The 14,627-nt window shown below is 41.0% G+C and overlaps 1 protein-coding gene across 1 annotated transcript in view; it reads left to right on the forward strand.

The window, feature by feature from the left end:
* The first annotated feature begins 667 nt into the window (after positions 1–667).
* The window catches only part of ARAP2 (ArfGAP with RhoGAP domain, ankyrin repeat and PH domain 2), a 205,030-nt gene continuing 191,070 nt past the window's right edge, over positions 668–14,627 (forward strand). Inside the window, exons 1-2 of the mRNA XM_045020061.1 lie at positions 668–755; positions 12,786–13,860. Of these exons, the coding sequence (XP_044875996.1) occupies positions 12,965–13,860 (896 nt within the window). The 5' untranslated portion in view covers positions 668–755; positions 12,786–12,964. The remainder of the gene's footprint in view (positions 756–12,785; positions 13,861–14,627) is intronic.

A 14,627-nucleotide genomic window follows, 5' to 3' on the forward strand; every position in this document is an offset into this window, starting at 1 on the left:
GAACTAAAGGCTCTTCAGGTTGGTAAAAGGAAACAGTTTCTTGTTTATCAGTTGGGTTATGTGCACACATGACAGTAACATGGGCATGGAGGTGGGGTTTGAAAATACCTCCATCCATGTCAGCTGCAGCCAAAGGGCTGCTGGTAAGTAGCAAACGCATCCCATAAGGTGTAAGGAGCAGGCTCCCCTGGAGAAGGGGGATCTAAGTGTTAACAGCCTGACATTTTTCAGGATGCTGCTGCTACTGCTGCATTGGAAGTGTCTCAGCACCCAGGCATGCGTGAAGCCACCGGGAATTAGCTGCAGCAGCAGCAGCAAACTTTCACAAAGCAAAAGCTTGTGACTGCAAGTTCGCTTCCTCCTGCACGCTCGCAAAGACGCTGCCAAGCCAGAAAGCCCGGAGCATCCGCCCCCACTAGGGCTCTGCGCGTAGGGTTACTCCCCGGCGCCGGGCCTGGTGGCGGGCTGCTCTCCTGTCCCAGGTGCTGAGCAGGAGGCTCTTCCGGCATGGCCGCTCCCTGCCTCACCTGGTGCTGCGAGCAACGCCTCTCTGGAGTTCCCTGCCCAGGCAGGCGCCCGGTGCCGAACCCCGATGGGACCCCGCGAGCGCGCCGCCTTCTAGGGCAAATCAGAGGGTAGAGGGTGGCGGAAGGTGAGGAGGGGACAAGGAAGAGAAAGTGGGATAGACAAAAGGGGAATTTAAAGTGCTACTTTCTTCCTCCTCCCTCCAGCTCTGTCTCTTCCAAAGCACAGAGGTAAGTCCAAGGGGAGGAAGGGAGCTTGCAAGTTTCATTACTTGCAAGGATTTGGGTGATTCTCCCCCCCGTCTGTAACTCCCCAAAGTACAATGTGTTCGGCTCCGGCCTGCCACTGTTTTTGTTAATTTCGTGTTTAGTTTCAAGAGCGTCTGATGCGTGGGCGTCTCGGAGAGGAAACCAGCCCCAGTCCCCAGTGCTGTCTGAGGATTTTCTTATTCAGCTGATTTGTTTCTTTAACGTCTATCAGATCAGATAAAGATAACTAATGGACGAGTTACGGAAATCTAGGAAAACTATCACCATTAACTCATTTATATTATATTAGTTCTTGTCTGTAATATAATACACCCGTAGCACTGTAAGGCTTGGATTGACAAATAGGCAGTTCATATTTTGTGGTTAACAAATTGTTTACAGTTGATGTTAAATAGAGTCTAATTTAGTGGGCATATCGAATCCGATTTCCTGTTTTGTAATCTTTTAGAACTATTAGTTTTATTTGAGCAGCCAGGTAGGAAGTTGGAATCGGTGTGTGCACTTTTTTTTTCTTCTTAAAAGAATTGTTGTTTTTTTCTTGAATGTTATGTTTTGTTTTCTATTTGCTTCCTTAATGGGGAATTATTTTCAGAAGTTTGGACAGATTTATACGGACTTCTAAACAATCCATGCATCCGTGGAAGTATTAGCAGATGATGAATGAACTTTAGTTTTTGAAAAACCAGTATAGTAATTATGACCCTTTTTAAAGCACTAGGCAAGACACGCTGTGTGTAACTATGCACAAATGCTGTTGCAGCAGCTAGGCAAACCTCACTGAACTAATTCTACCCTTGAAGTGAATTACTTGGGGTCATATTCTGCTTATTCAGGCTGAGTAGTTGCTTACTCCAAGGAGCCTTATTCCTCAAGTAGTTCTATTGGGATTTCTTGCCGGCAGAGGTACTACTCAAAAGGAGTAAAGATGGAAGAATTTGACTCTAAAAGATGAGCATTTTGTAACAGAAAGAGTAAACATTGAGCAATAGTTTGTCACAAGATACTCTTTTATGAATATTTCATAATTCTCAAATGTTCTTACTTCTCCTAACTGCCCCTCTGAATCTTGACGCAGAAATAGATTAAAATTAATTTTGTTTCCTGCTCACTGCTTTCTTGTTCACATTTGTTGCTGAGAGTAGAGCAATTAGAACTTTTAAAAGATCACTTAAGTATTTCTAATAAAGAAAAACGCATTGCGAATAATATAGATCAATTTCTAGGCCTGTTAGCTTTGGCAATATATCTTGGATTGTACTCACAATGGAAAACATAGATAATGAAACAATAAAATCTAACAATAGTTAATATGTCCTATCTTGATCATCTTTTACTCTGTTTACATGGATCTGAATACAGTACATGCTTCAGCACCTGAACCTACTAATATTTGTGCAACGGGTCATTTTTTAGAGCATGCTTAGAATTACTCTTTATAGCTGTGGACTTTTAAAAAGTCAGAAATCTGTTTCACTTAATATCACGCTTGGTCTTTCTACTCCTTCCCCCTTAAAGTTCCTTACAGAAGTATCTCCTAGGCTGTTCTAGATTTGATTTTGACAAATAGGGAAGAACTGGTTGAGAATTTGAAAGTGTAAGACAGCTTAGGTAAAAGTGATTATGAAATGGTAGAGTTCGTAATTCAGAGGAATGGTAGGAGGGAGAAAAGCACAATACAGATAATGGATTTCAAGACGGCAGATTTTAGCAAACTTAGGGAGTTGGTAGGTAAGATCCCATGGGAAGCGAGTCGAAGGGGAAAAACAGTTCAAGAGAGTTAGCAGTTTCTCAGAGACATTATTAAGCAAACTATCCCACTGTATAGGAAGATAGGAAGTCTGACAAGAGACCACCCTGGCTAACTAGGACACCTTCAAGGATCTGAAACTCACAAAAGAGCCCTACAAAAAGTGGAAACTAGATCAAATTATGAAGGATTAATATAAACAAATAACATGAGTATGTCAGAATAAAATTAGAAAGGCCAAGGCACAAAATGAGTTTAAACTAGCTAGAGACATAAAGAGTAACAAGAAAACATTCTACAGATACCTTAGAAGCAAGAGGAAGACAAAGGACAGGGTAGGCCCATTACTCAGTGGGAGGGGGAGAACAATAACAGAAAATGTGGAAATGGTAGAAGTGCTAACTGACTTTTTTGTTTCGGTTTTCACCAAAAAAAGTTAATAGTGATTGGATGTCTAATATAGTAAATGCCAGTGAAAATGAGGAAGGATCAGAGGCTAAAATAGGGAAAGAACAAGTTACAAATTACTTAAACAAGTTAGATGTCTTTAAGTCACCAGGTCTTGATGAAATACATCCTAGAATACTCAAGGACTGAGGAGATATCTGAGCCATCAGTGACTATCTTTGAAAAGTCATGAAAGATGGGAGAAATTTCAGAGGACTGGAAAAGTGCCCATCTATTAATAGGGAAATAAGCACAACCCGGGGAATTACAGACCGGTGAGCTTAACTTCAGTACCTGGAAAGATAATGGAGCAAATAATTAAGCAATCAATTTGCAAACACCCAAAAGATAATCAGGTGATAAATAACAGTGAGCATGGATTTGTCATGAGCAAATCATGTCAAACCAACCGAATAGCTTTCTTTGACAGGGTAACGAGCCTTGTGGATGGGGGAAAGGAGTCAATGTGGTATATCTTGACTTTAGTAAGACTTTTGATCCTGTCTCGGATGACATTCTCATAAACAAACTAGGAAAGTACAATGTAGATCATAGGTTCCAAAACTGTGCGGTGCGCCCCGCCACAGAGGAACATTCAGGGGGGCACCGTGAGGCCTGGGCCAGCCCCCATGGGAGGCAGGGAAAGAGCAGCACCCAGCCTCGTCCCCAGCTGCGGCCCCAGCTCCCGTCCCCAGCCTTGGCTCTGTGCCTGGCTACTGGCTCCCGCCGTTGCCCAGCTGAAGCTCCACTTTTGGCCTGCCCCCAGGCTTGGGCCCTGGCTGCAGCTTTGTTCTTATCACCTGCTCCCAGCCTCGGGTAAGGTGTTCTTATCACTTTACCCCTGCTGCATCCCTGCCAAGGCTGGCTCTAGGCACCAGCGTCTGAAGCATGTGCTTGGGGCGGCACTTTTCAAGGGGTGGCTTTTTTTTTTTTTGTTGTTGCTTGGGGTGGCAAAAAACCTGGAGCCGGCCCTGATCCCTGCCAATTTTAGTTTTTTTTTAAATAATCGTACTCTTCTCATAGTTAAATTACTAAACTACTTTTGCTCAGACTTTAAATAAACAAATCTTGGATAGACACCAGGGCTGGAAAAATTTATTTCCAAAGATGAAGTTTCAGAAAGCAATGAGCAACTGCAAACAGTATTTTAAATGGAAATGTTATAGCACATTTGTTACAGTGATCTTTGCCAGTTTTGCTACAATGCAAATATGTTGATGCTTTTTTCTTGTAACAGTCTGTGATGTGATGACTATAAGCAAGTTTATTCATTTTTTAAAAACTTTTTATTAAGACAAAGTTACAATAAAACATTAAGTAATACACAATGTAGTGGGTTCAGGATCAAATTCATATTCCAAGAACCTGGCTAAAGATGCTGGCTCGCTGGCTGGGGAGCCCCCCTCCCCCACCCTGAGTATGCTAAAAGGGGTGACCCAAATTTTCTAAATACCTCTCCTCTTTTTGGCACTTGTCTTTTGTATGCACTTGGTGTGAAAGCTTGTCACATGACAGGGATAGTCCACATTTTACTATACCACAAATTCACAGGTGGAAAACTCACATTTTTTCTGATAATATGCAATACAAAGTCTTTGCTGCTAACAATACAGCAATTAATTTGCTGTCCTGTTTAAAATGTAGATCCTTCACTGAAGCATTAAGTAAGCAGGTCAGGGGATCTCTGGGAAGCTGGCATTTTGCTGTTAGATGAATCTCTGATAATTTCATCTGAAAACCATCTAATTCCTGGATGCCACCGCCACAGAATCATAGGGTTTGAAGGGACGACAGCAGTCATCTAGAGTAATCCCTTGCCAAGATGCGGGAGGAGGAGTTGTATCTAAATCATCCAAGATAGATGGCTATCTAGCTGCCTCTTGAAAATCTTTAGTGAAGAAGCTTCCACAACCTCCTGAAGCAGTCTGTTCCATTGTCCTACTGTTCTTAGAGTTAGGAAGTTTTTCCTGAGATTTAATCTAAATCTGCTACACTGTAGTTTGAACCCATTGCCTCTTGGCCTCCACTTTGTGGTAAAAGAGAACAATTTTTCTCCATCTTTTCTATGGCAGCCTTTCAGGTATTTGAAAACTGCTATCATGTCTCTCCTTAATCTCCTCTTTTCAAAACTAAACATACCCAGTTCGTTCAGCCTTTGCTCATATGGCTTGCATTCCATCGTTTTGATCACCTTTGTCATGTACCTTTGGATCTGTTCCACTTTCTCCACATCCTTTCTATATATTGTTGACTAAAATTGTACACAGTACTCAAGGTAAGGCCTAACTAGTGCTGAGTAGAGTGGTACTATCACCTCCTGTGACTTGCATGGTATGCTTCTGTTAATACAACCTAAAATTGCATTTGCTTTTTTTGCAACAGCATCATATTGCTGACTCGTGTTGAGATTGTGATCCACCACAGCTCCCAGATCCTTCCCAGCAGTGCTGCTACCAAGCCAGTTTTCCCCCCAATATGCATTTGTGCATTTGGTTTTTCTTCCCTAAGTGTAACACCTTACATTTGTCTTTGTTAAAATTCATTTTGTTGTTGATAGCCCAGTTCTCCAATTTATCAAGATCCCTCTGAATTTTAGCTCTATCCTCCAAAGTATTGGCAACCTCTCCTCCTCAGCTTTCTGTCGTCTGCAAACTTGATCAGTATGCTCTCTCTACCTACATCCAGATGTTAAACAAGATGTTAAACAACACTGGACCCAGAAGAGATCCCTGTGGAGCCCCACTTGAGACCTCCCTCCAATCTGACATCATTCCATTAATATTTACTTTTTGTTTGTGGTTGTTTAACCAATTATGTATCCACTTAATGGTCGGTCTGTCTAGCCTGCATTTCTCCAGCTTACTTATCAGAATGTCATGTGGGACTAAGTCAAAAGCCTTGCTGAAGTCCAGGTATATAATGTCCACTGTATTTCTCCCTATTCAAATCAGTTACCCTGTCAAAGAAGGGTACCTGGTTTGGCATGATTTGTTCTTGGTAAATCCATGCTGGCTGCCAGTGATTACCCCTTCATCCTCCAGGTATTTAAAAATTCAATGTTTTATGCATTGCTCTAGTAGCTTCCCAGGTATCGAATTCAGGCTGACGGATGTATAGTTCCCCAGCTTCTCCTTTTCCGCCTTTTAAAGATCGGTGCTACGTTAGCCTTTCTCCTGTCTTCTGGGTCTTCTCTTGTCATCCATGAGTTTGTAAATATTATTGCCAGTGGCACTGAGATTTCTTCAGATAATTCCTTCAATATCCTTGGGTGAATAGCATCCGGCTCCACTGGTTTGAATTCATTGAAATTAGTCAAAAGATCTCTGACATATTCTTTACTTACTTCAATCTGCATCCTTTCCCCCTTTATTGTCTGTGGTAAGTTTGCTAGTCATCCGGTCACATGTTATTTTTTGTGAGAAAACTGATGCAAAGTAGACATCGAGCAGATCTACCTTCCTAGCATTTTCTTTTATCAGCTTACCCTCTCCATTGAGCAGCGGGGCCCACACCATCCTTGATCTTTCCTTTTTTTCTGACATATTTGAAGAACCCCTTCTTGGTGTCTAACATTCCTTGCCAGCTGCAATTCATTCTTTGCTTTGGCTTTCCTGATTTTGTCCCTGTATGCTCATGCTATTCCCATGTATGGTTCCTTGGTGACATGCCCCTCCTTCCATTTCCTATATGTAGCTATCTAAAAACCAAAATGGATAAACAGCTCCTTGTGTGGACACATTGGCCTCCTGTGGCTCTTCTAATCTTTCCTTTGTGTTGGAGTATCTTGATGTTGAGCCTCTAGTATTATATCTTTTTAAGAACTCCCAACCCCCTTCAACTCCTTTTCTTCCTAATTGGTTTTTCCATAGGACCTTGCCTATTAATTCTGAGTTGGTTGAAATCCGCCTTTCTGAAGTCCAGTGTTCTTGTTTTACTGTTCTTAGGTCCTGTTTCCCATAGGATCTTGAATTCTATCAGATCATGACCACTTCCTCCCAAATTCCCGACCATGCTCACGTTTGCAGCTAATCATCCCTGTTGGGCAAAACAAGATCCAAAATGGATGCCCTCCTGGGTGTTTCCTCAATTTTTTGAATCAGAAAGATGTCCCCTACATATGCTAAGAATTTGCAGGATGTATTATGATTTGCTTCAATAGTCTTCCAACAGATATCAGGGAAGTTAAAATCTCCCATTAATACTAGCTCACTTGTGTGTTGGCTAATTTGTAACCTGTTTGTAGAATGAATCATCAACTTCCTCTTCTTGATTTGGTGGTCTATAATAGACACCCACCATCACATTGGTACTGTTCTTTTCTCTTGTTATCCTCACCCGGAGACACTCAGTAAGTCTGTCACTCACTTCCCCTTGGACCAAGAGTATACATTCTTGATGAAAAGCAACACCACCTCCTCTTTTCAGAACAAGGTATGTCCCTCAATGCTGGTTCTCCAATCATGGGAGTTGTGCCACCAAGTCTCTGTGATGCCAATAAAGTCATAATTTTCTTCATATACCATGACTTGCAGTTCATCCTGCTTGTTCCTCATACTTCTGGCATTTGTATACATCATATACATTGAAAACATTTCTATACATTATATCACCTGTGCAAATATATTCACCTTTCCCCACACCTCTCCAACAGAGTGAATCCTGAGTGGTGCAAAAAGGCTTATTTTTTGAGGTGTTTCATTTTGAAGATGGTGTAATAAAGACCACTACAAAACTTTACAAGAAGACTTTTAGTAATTGTTAAAATGGCATCTCAATCACAGTGAAGCTCAAGAAATATAAACAATGCTGTGCTACTCTGCATGAGATATTTTTTTCCCCCATAGGGAACAAAAATCTGCTCTGAGCTACTTTAAAAGAACCAAAACAAACATCACTACTTAATTATATGTATTGCCCTCTCATTTAGAAGGATTCTAAAGACACTTACAAATTCTATACTGTACATAGGAATCACTTGCCTATTACTCAGGATTTATTCAGGGTGTATCATTTCCATTTTTGTCAGATTGGCACATATACCCTATGCTGTTCAACCTACATTGTTATTCCTCTTGTAGGGAACTTCAGGCTAGCACCTGCGTGCTAGAGCAGCTGCTACAGAATAGAAGAAGTTATCAGGCTTCCCCAAGGCCAGATTGCACTTTGTAAAGGAGGAAAGAGAAGGGAAATCTACTGTCTGCAGATGTTAAAACTTTGATAAAGATATACGGTACTGCATGAATCTGCTTTGGAACTGCTTGAGGGCAGTTTTAGATGTTTTCTGTTTTTTTGGATCTCATAAGCGCATGGGGTAAGGAGTCTTGAGTGATGGGCTAGTAGGTGGCCATGGGCACCCATGATGTGCAGTGTACTTTCCAAACAGGAAAGAGATGGTTTGAATCTTAAAGAGCTTGGGGTGGGGGTCGAGGGGGGTGGTCTAAGGCCCCAATCCTGCAATTAATGGTTTGTGCAGTCAGAAGGCCCGTGTAGTGCAGTATGGATGCATTAGCATGGCTGTCAGACCTGGGTCCAGTAATTGTATACCCACGTTTGCAATGCATTGTGGATGCCTGAGCATGTGCTTGGAAACACTGAGTCCACAGGCCGAGTCCAACAGACCCAGGTTATCTATCCAGTGTAGACAGACCCTAAAAGACAGAGTGGAAGAAGTGTGAAAAGGAAAGGTATAAAACAGGGGTCGGCAACCTTTCAGAACTGGTGTGCCGAGTCTTCATTTATTCACTGTAATTTAGGGTTTTGCGTGCCAGTAATACATTTTAACGTTCTTAGAAGGTCTCTTTCTAGAAGTCTATATAATATATAACTAAACTATTGTGGTATGTAAAGTAAATAAAGTTTTTAAAATGTTTAAGAAGCTTCATTTAAAATTAAATAAAATACAGATCCCCCGGACCAGTGGCCATGACCCAGGCAGTGTGAGTGCCACTGAAAATCAGCTTGCGTGCCGCCTTCGGCACCCGTGCCATAGGTGGTATAAAACAACTCCTTTCAGAGTGGAGTGTGTGTTTTTGTAACCTTGCTTTTTCTATCTGCTGCCTTTCCCATTTTGTTGAAATAAATCATTACCTAATTTTAAAACTTCCTTTTTTTTTGAAACCCCACAATTTTACTGCAGGTTTGAAGGTAGTTGCAGGAGATGGAGAGTTCTTTGCAATTGGATCCCAAATATAGAAGTGTCTGTGGTCACATAGCTGTGGAAGACAGTCATAAGAGCAAGATAAAGGGTTATATGACTTTCACGACAGTTGCTGTCAGTACTACCTGACTCTTACCGAGAGCATATAAAAAACAGAGTTACTGTCCAAATTCATGTGGACTACAGGGCAGCTTTCCAGCTGATGTAAATACTTGTAGGTTCATTACCTTCAGTGGAGCTGTGACCATTTGCAGTAGCTATTGTGTTAGCTTGGACAATGAATACAGTAGCTATGGATCTGCCCAGGAGCCTACGGTAACTCACATGTCTGAGGCCTTGTCTACACTATGGGGATAAATCGACTTATTGCGGTGTTTGCATCGCACTGGGTCGACAGGAGAGTGTGTCCCATCAACTTCCCTTATGCTTCTCATTCTGGTGGAGTACCGGAGTCGATGGGTGAGTGATCTGTGGTTGATTTAGCGGGTCTTCACTAGACCCCTAAATCGACCCCCCCGGTACGTCAATCTCCGCAGCGTCAATCCCTGGTAAGTGTAGACATGCCCTGAGTCTTCCACAGCACACCCGTGAGATCAGTCTCTGATTAACGGTAACCTATATTTATACACTTTAGTTGTTAGAATACTTCCCTTCCCCCACTCCAATAGAATTTCTTTAAAAAGCATGAAAAATTAAATGACTTAAATTTGTTCAGGTGGAGCATTTTTATTTATTTTATTTTATTATTTAATAGCTCTCAAGAAATGTCATTTAGGACAGAATTTCTATCATACTGTAAGATTATTTACAGCATACTTTCTGGTTCTTAAGTAATTGGCCAAAAATAGTAGATATACTTTAACCATACACACAGACTGAAGGAATTTGAAATGTTTAGGCACAGTTGATTTGTATATCTAATACTATAAGTGGAATATGTTCCTTCCTTCCTAAAGGGCTACTACTGGATAATAAGAGTCTTAAACTATGTTTATCATATCATTTTAGATAATTTAAACTGAATCTTAAATGTGCATTCTAATTTTTTTATTGTATCAGCTTGGACAATGAATATAGGTTAGACAGGTTTGGTTTTATTTGTTAGTGTTGGAAAGATTAGAATTTTATTAATAAATGTTGTTAAATGTTGATTTCATGATGCACATACAAAACCATGAAAAAATATTTCTATCGATAATCAAAATGTACAGATAGGCAAAGTAAGAAAAATGCTGCTTAAGAACTAATTAGTTTGATATGAGCATATCTACTTAAAATATTTTGACATGTAATGTTGACAATGTGTTTTAACACTTATAAAGCTTTAACTTTTTGATTCTCATTGTGCACTGTCATTAAAAATTGTCTGACCCCCATGACTTCTCACAACTGTAAAAATATAAATAAACAGAAATACATTTTTCACAGCTATGAAAATGTAAATAGGTAAATAAAGTTTAGAAATAAACATAAATATTTGTAAACATTATAAAAAATTGAATTCTGCCAAACCTCGGTATAGTCTATTTCATTTTCTGGTCTCGCTGCATTGTGCTAGTGTATAGTATTTGGGTTGCAAACACAACAGTGGATTTGTTTTAATGTTTCCAATGGAATTAAAATAAATAAACCTTAATTTTGGCCCATATTAATGTCTCTCTAATATTTCTTCATGTAAGTTGTTGGAAAGATACCTTGAAGTACTCTTATGTTTGACTTCTGTTTATCTGAAAAAGAAAATGAAGTTATGGCTTCTTGTAATGTTACCATAATATTCAAGGATTCTTGGGGTATTTTAGACTTCATTAGTTTCAAAACTCATGACTAAAATGCTATAGTTTGCTCAGCAGTGAAGAATGATGCATATCTGTCAGAGTTCATAAACTTTACTGGTCTCCAGAAAAACATCTTAGTCTGATTAGTTGCTTTACTTCCCCATTGCTTTTCCCTACTGACATATTGTGTGGCTGCCCAAGTTACACCCTTCTTGAGACCAGCCACATCACTGGAATGACACTGGGTTGTCTGAATCATGAACATCTTGGCAGAAGTACATCTTCCCTCCCCTCCACACCTCCTTTATTGTACGCAATTGACATTGTGTACCAATTGACTTCATTAATGTCTCATCTTCGAATATGTATGACTGATAACCTGAGCATTAATGGTCATTAAAATATCTTGAGACAGTTTTGACAAGAAGTAATCTATTTTTCCCTGGCTAAATTTCTGGTTTGGATAATTATTTTGCCTACCTAAACACAGGGCCAGCTCCAGACCTCAGCGCGCCAAGCGCGCGCGTGGGGCAGCATTTTGCCGGCAGGGTGGCAGGCAGCTCTGGCGGACCTTCCGCAGTCATGCCTGCAGGAGGTCGAACAGAGCCGTGGGACTAGCGGACCTCCCGCAGGCATGACTGCGGAGGGTGCGCCGGTCCCGCGGCTCGGGTGGACCTCCCGCAGGCATGCCTGCGGATGCTCCACCGGAGCCGCGAGAACAGCGAAACCTCCACAGGCACGTCTGCAGGAGGTCCCGCGGAGCCGCGGGTCCGGCGACCGTCAGAGCGCGCCCCGCAGCGCGCCGCCCTGCTTGGGGCAGCGGGATTCCTAGAGCCGCCCCTGCCTAAACTTCCCCTGTTGCTTCAAATGGATTTAGCATCTTTCACTACTTCTTGTGTGGTCTTGGATATTATTAAACAGGGTGAAATGATTTCTAGATGCCTATAGGGTAAATCCTACCTTTTACCTCCAAACAACATAAAGTGAGGGGAAGATGTGTTGCTACAAGTAGCTTCTTATTCATTAGAAATCCTGTCAGAGCAGAGTCAGCATCCATGAGTCAGGACAGCTCAATCAACTGGGCAGCTTTTTTGCTCTTTCCCTATTTCTTTCCCAACAGGGGCAGCTCTAGCTTTTTTGCCGCCCCAAGCATGGCAGTCAGGCAGCCTTCGGCAGCGCGCCTGTGTGAGGTCTGCTAGTCCCACGGCTTCGGCATACCTGCCGCCAAATCTACGGAACCAGAGGACCTCCCGCAGGCGCGCCGCCGAAGGCAGCCTGACTGCGGCCCTCACAGTGAACGGCAGGCCGCCCCCCGCGGCTTGCTGCCCCAGGCACATGCTTGGACCACTGGTGCCTGGAGCCACCGCTGATGCTCAAGGAGACCCAATATGCATGTTTATTTTAGGGCTGATTTGTGCATGCTAGTAGCAGACCTGACATGCTCTCTCAGTCCAAGGTGTACTCTTCAGCACATTAGTTAAGAACATCTAGTGCACCTGGGAGACATTCTGTCTAGCCACTCTATAAGCAACCATGCATGATTGTGGGCTTGCCTTTCTCATCCTTGCCCAATACAGAGGGTGGTGTAGACTGTAGAGTATAACAGAACCCTTTTGTGAACCACATTTCCAAAGGAAACAATATAACAGTATTTGTTCTGAATTTTAAAAACCTAAATTTCGCTATTCCCCTTAAGTAGCTCAAGATTGTACATTGTTTATCTGTTTGATATGTTCATGTTTTAAGTAAATTCCAAAATGGATGTAGAGAGATGCTTCAACATTTTGGCTTAGATTGTGAATGCAAGCACTACATTCAGTGGGGAAAAATACCATTTCTTAACATTTTTTTTTCTGGGTTTACAGTTTACATCCTTGGCCTATGCAGAATTGCTACTTTTGGAAGAAATTTCATTCTCTCTAGAGTGACTGAAGAAGAGTTTACTTCTGGAGTTTGCTTACTTACTTTACGCTGGAGAATAAGCGCATGTAGAGACTGTGCTTCTGTATTGTTGAGAGCCTACATCAGGAATGAAGCTGCCATCATGTCATCCAGAGACAGGAATGTTGATATCAAAGAATTCTTGGCCAACATCAACTTGGTGCAGTATCTTCCTTACTTCAAAGAAGCTGGCTATAACGCTGTGTCAGACTGCATAGAAATAAATAATAATGTGCTCCAGCAAATTGGAATATCACCTACTGGACACCGCAAAAGGATTCTTAAGCAGTTAGAGATCACATTTTCAAAAATGCAAGAAAAATCTGTCTCATCTGAAAATCTGAAACACAAGGACTTGGTGGAATTAGGGGAAAGTCATTCTTTGTGCTATGCCCAGGTTTCTAAAATATCCAATTTAAGTTCCAACGGGGTTGCTAAAGCTAGTCCAGAATTTGTAGCATTGCCAGCAAGACTTTTTAGTAAAGAAAAGAGTGAATTTACTGAACATGAGTTATTGGAAGTGAAAGATGGTAGCTTTTCAGATTTGGAATCTTCTAGTTCATCATACCAGAAATCAGATTGTTCAGGAGATGCTGTCAGCCTTAGTGGAAACATTGAGAAAAGTACTAACTTTCAAAACGTACCTAATATGGATGTTGCACTGGAAAAATCAAAGGCACAACAAGGTAACTTGCACTTCGACAGCCATTCTGCATTATACGTCGAAGAGCCAAGTTCTCAGTCTTCTTTTGCTAACTCATCTGAAGCCAAGTCCAGTGAGAATGAGCATCTAACATTCTCAGAGGTGGAAATCTCACCAAATGTCCTACCAGATTCTCCATTCTTTGAATTTAAAGGTGAAATGGTGGATAATGACTTGTATGGTCCTTGTAAGCAAAGCTGTATGAAAGTAGTTCCCAGAACAACTCGGTCATTTATGTTAAGACATCGGCCTGTTCCAGAAATCCCAGGTTCATCTAAAATTGCAGCTTCACCCAGGTAATAATTGAAAAACAAATTGTGAGACTGAAACTGTAGCATTTAAAATTGGTCCAACTTTTTCAGTGGCAGTATGTGTAAGTATTCTTCTTGAACAGTTCATAGACTTCTGGACTAAATGTGGTATGTGGGGGTGCATTTTTGTTTTTTTGTTTAACTGCTTTGCAGTTCAGTTGTTTGCAGTGGCAGTGTAGCCATGTTGGTCCCAGGATATTGGAGAGACAAGGTGGGTGAAATAATATCTTTTTGTATATCTTTAAGTCTGAAGTAAGCTCTGTGTACCCTTGAAAGCTTGTCTTTCACCAACCCTAGTTGGTCCAATAAAATATATTATCTCATCCTCCTCATGCAACTCAGTGTAAAATTGGTACATTCTCACTACAAGAATCAGAACACATATACACCACATTTAACTTAGGATAATATTTTTAAAGAGTTTTTACTATTTTACAAAAAGAAATAAATACATGAATTACTCATAGTAAGAATTAACATAAAGTATCTATTTTTTAGACTTACTAATTTTTATGGCTTCCTTTTTAAGGATATGAATTTAATAATGGCTATGCTACTAGCTGCAAGCAGTCTTGAAATTGGTTCTATATTATAGTGTGTTTCTTTTTTGTGATTTTTATATTTCTACTATCTGCTGGTGTATGTACATAACAGACTTCTTAAAATAAATTATTAACTACATTGTTACTACTTCTTGATCCTCTCACTTTCAAACTCAGGCACTTAGAAGCAAAGAAATAATGATGCAATAA

Source organism: Mauremys mutica, chromosome 5 (genome assembly GCF_020497125.1).
Source record: "Mauremys mutica isolate MM-2020 ecotype Southern chromosome 5, ASM2049712v1, whole genome shotgun sequence".
In the NCBI taxonomy this organism is placed as follows: Eukaryota; Metazoa; Chordata; order Testudines; family Geoemydidae; genus Mauremys; species Mauremys mutica.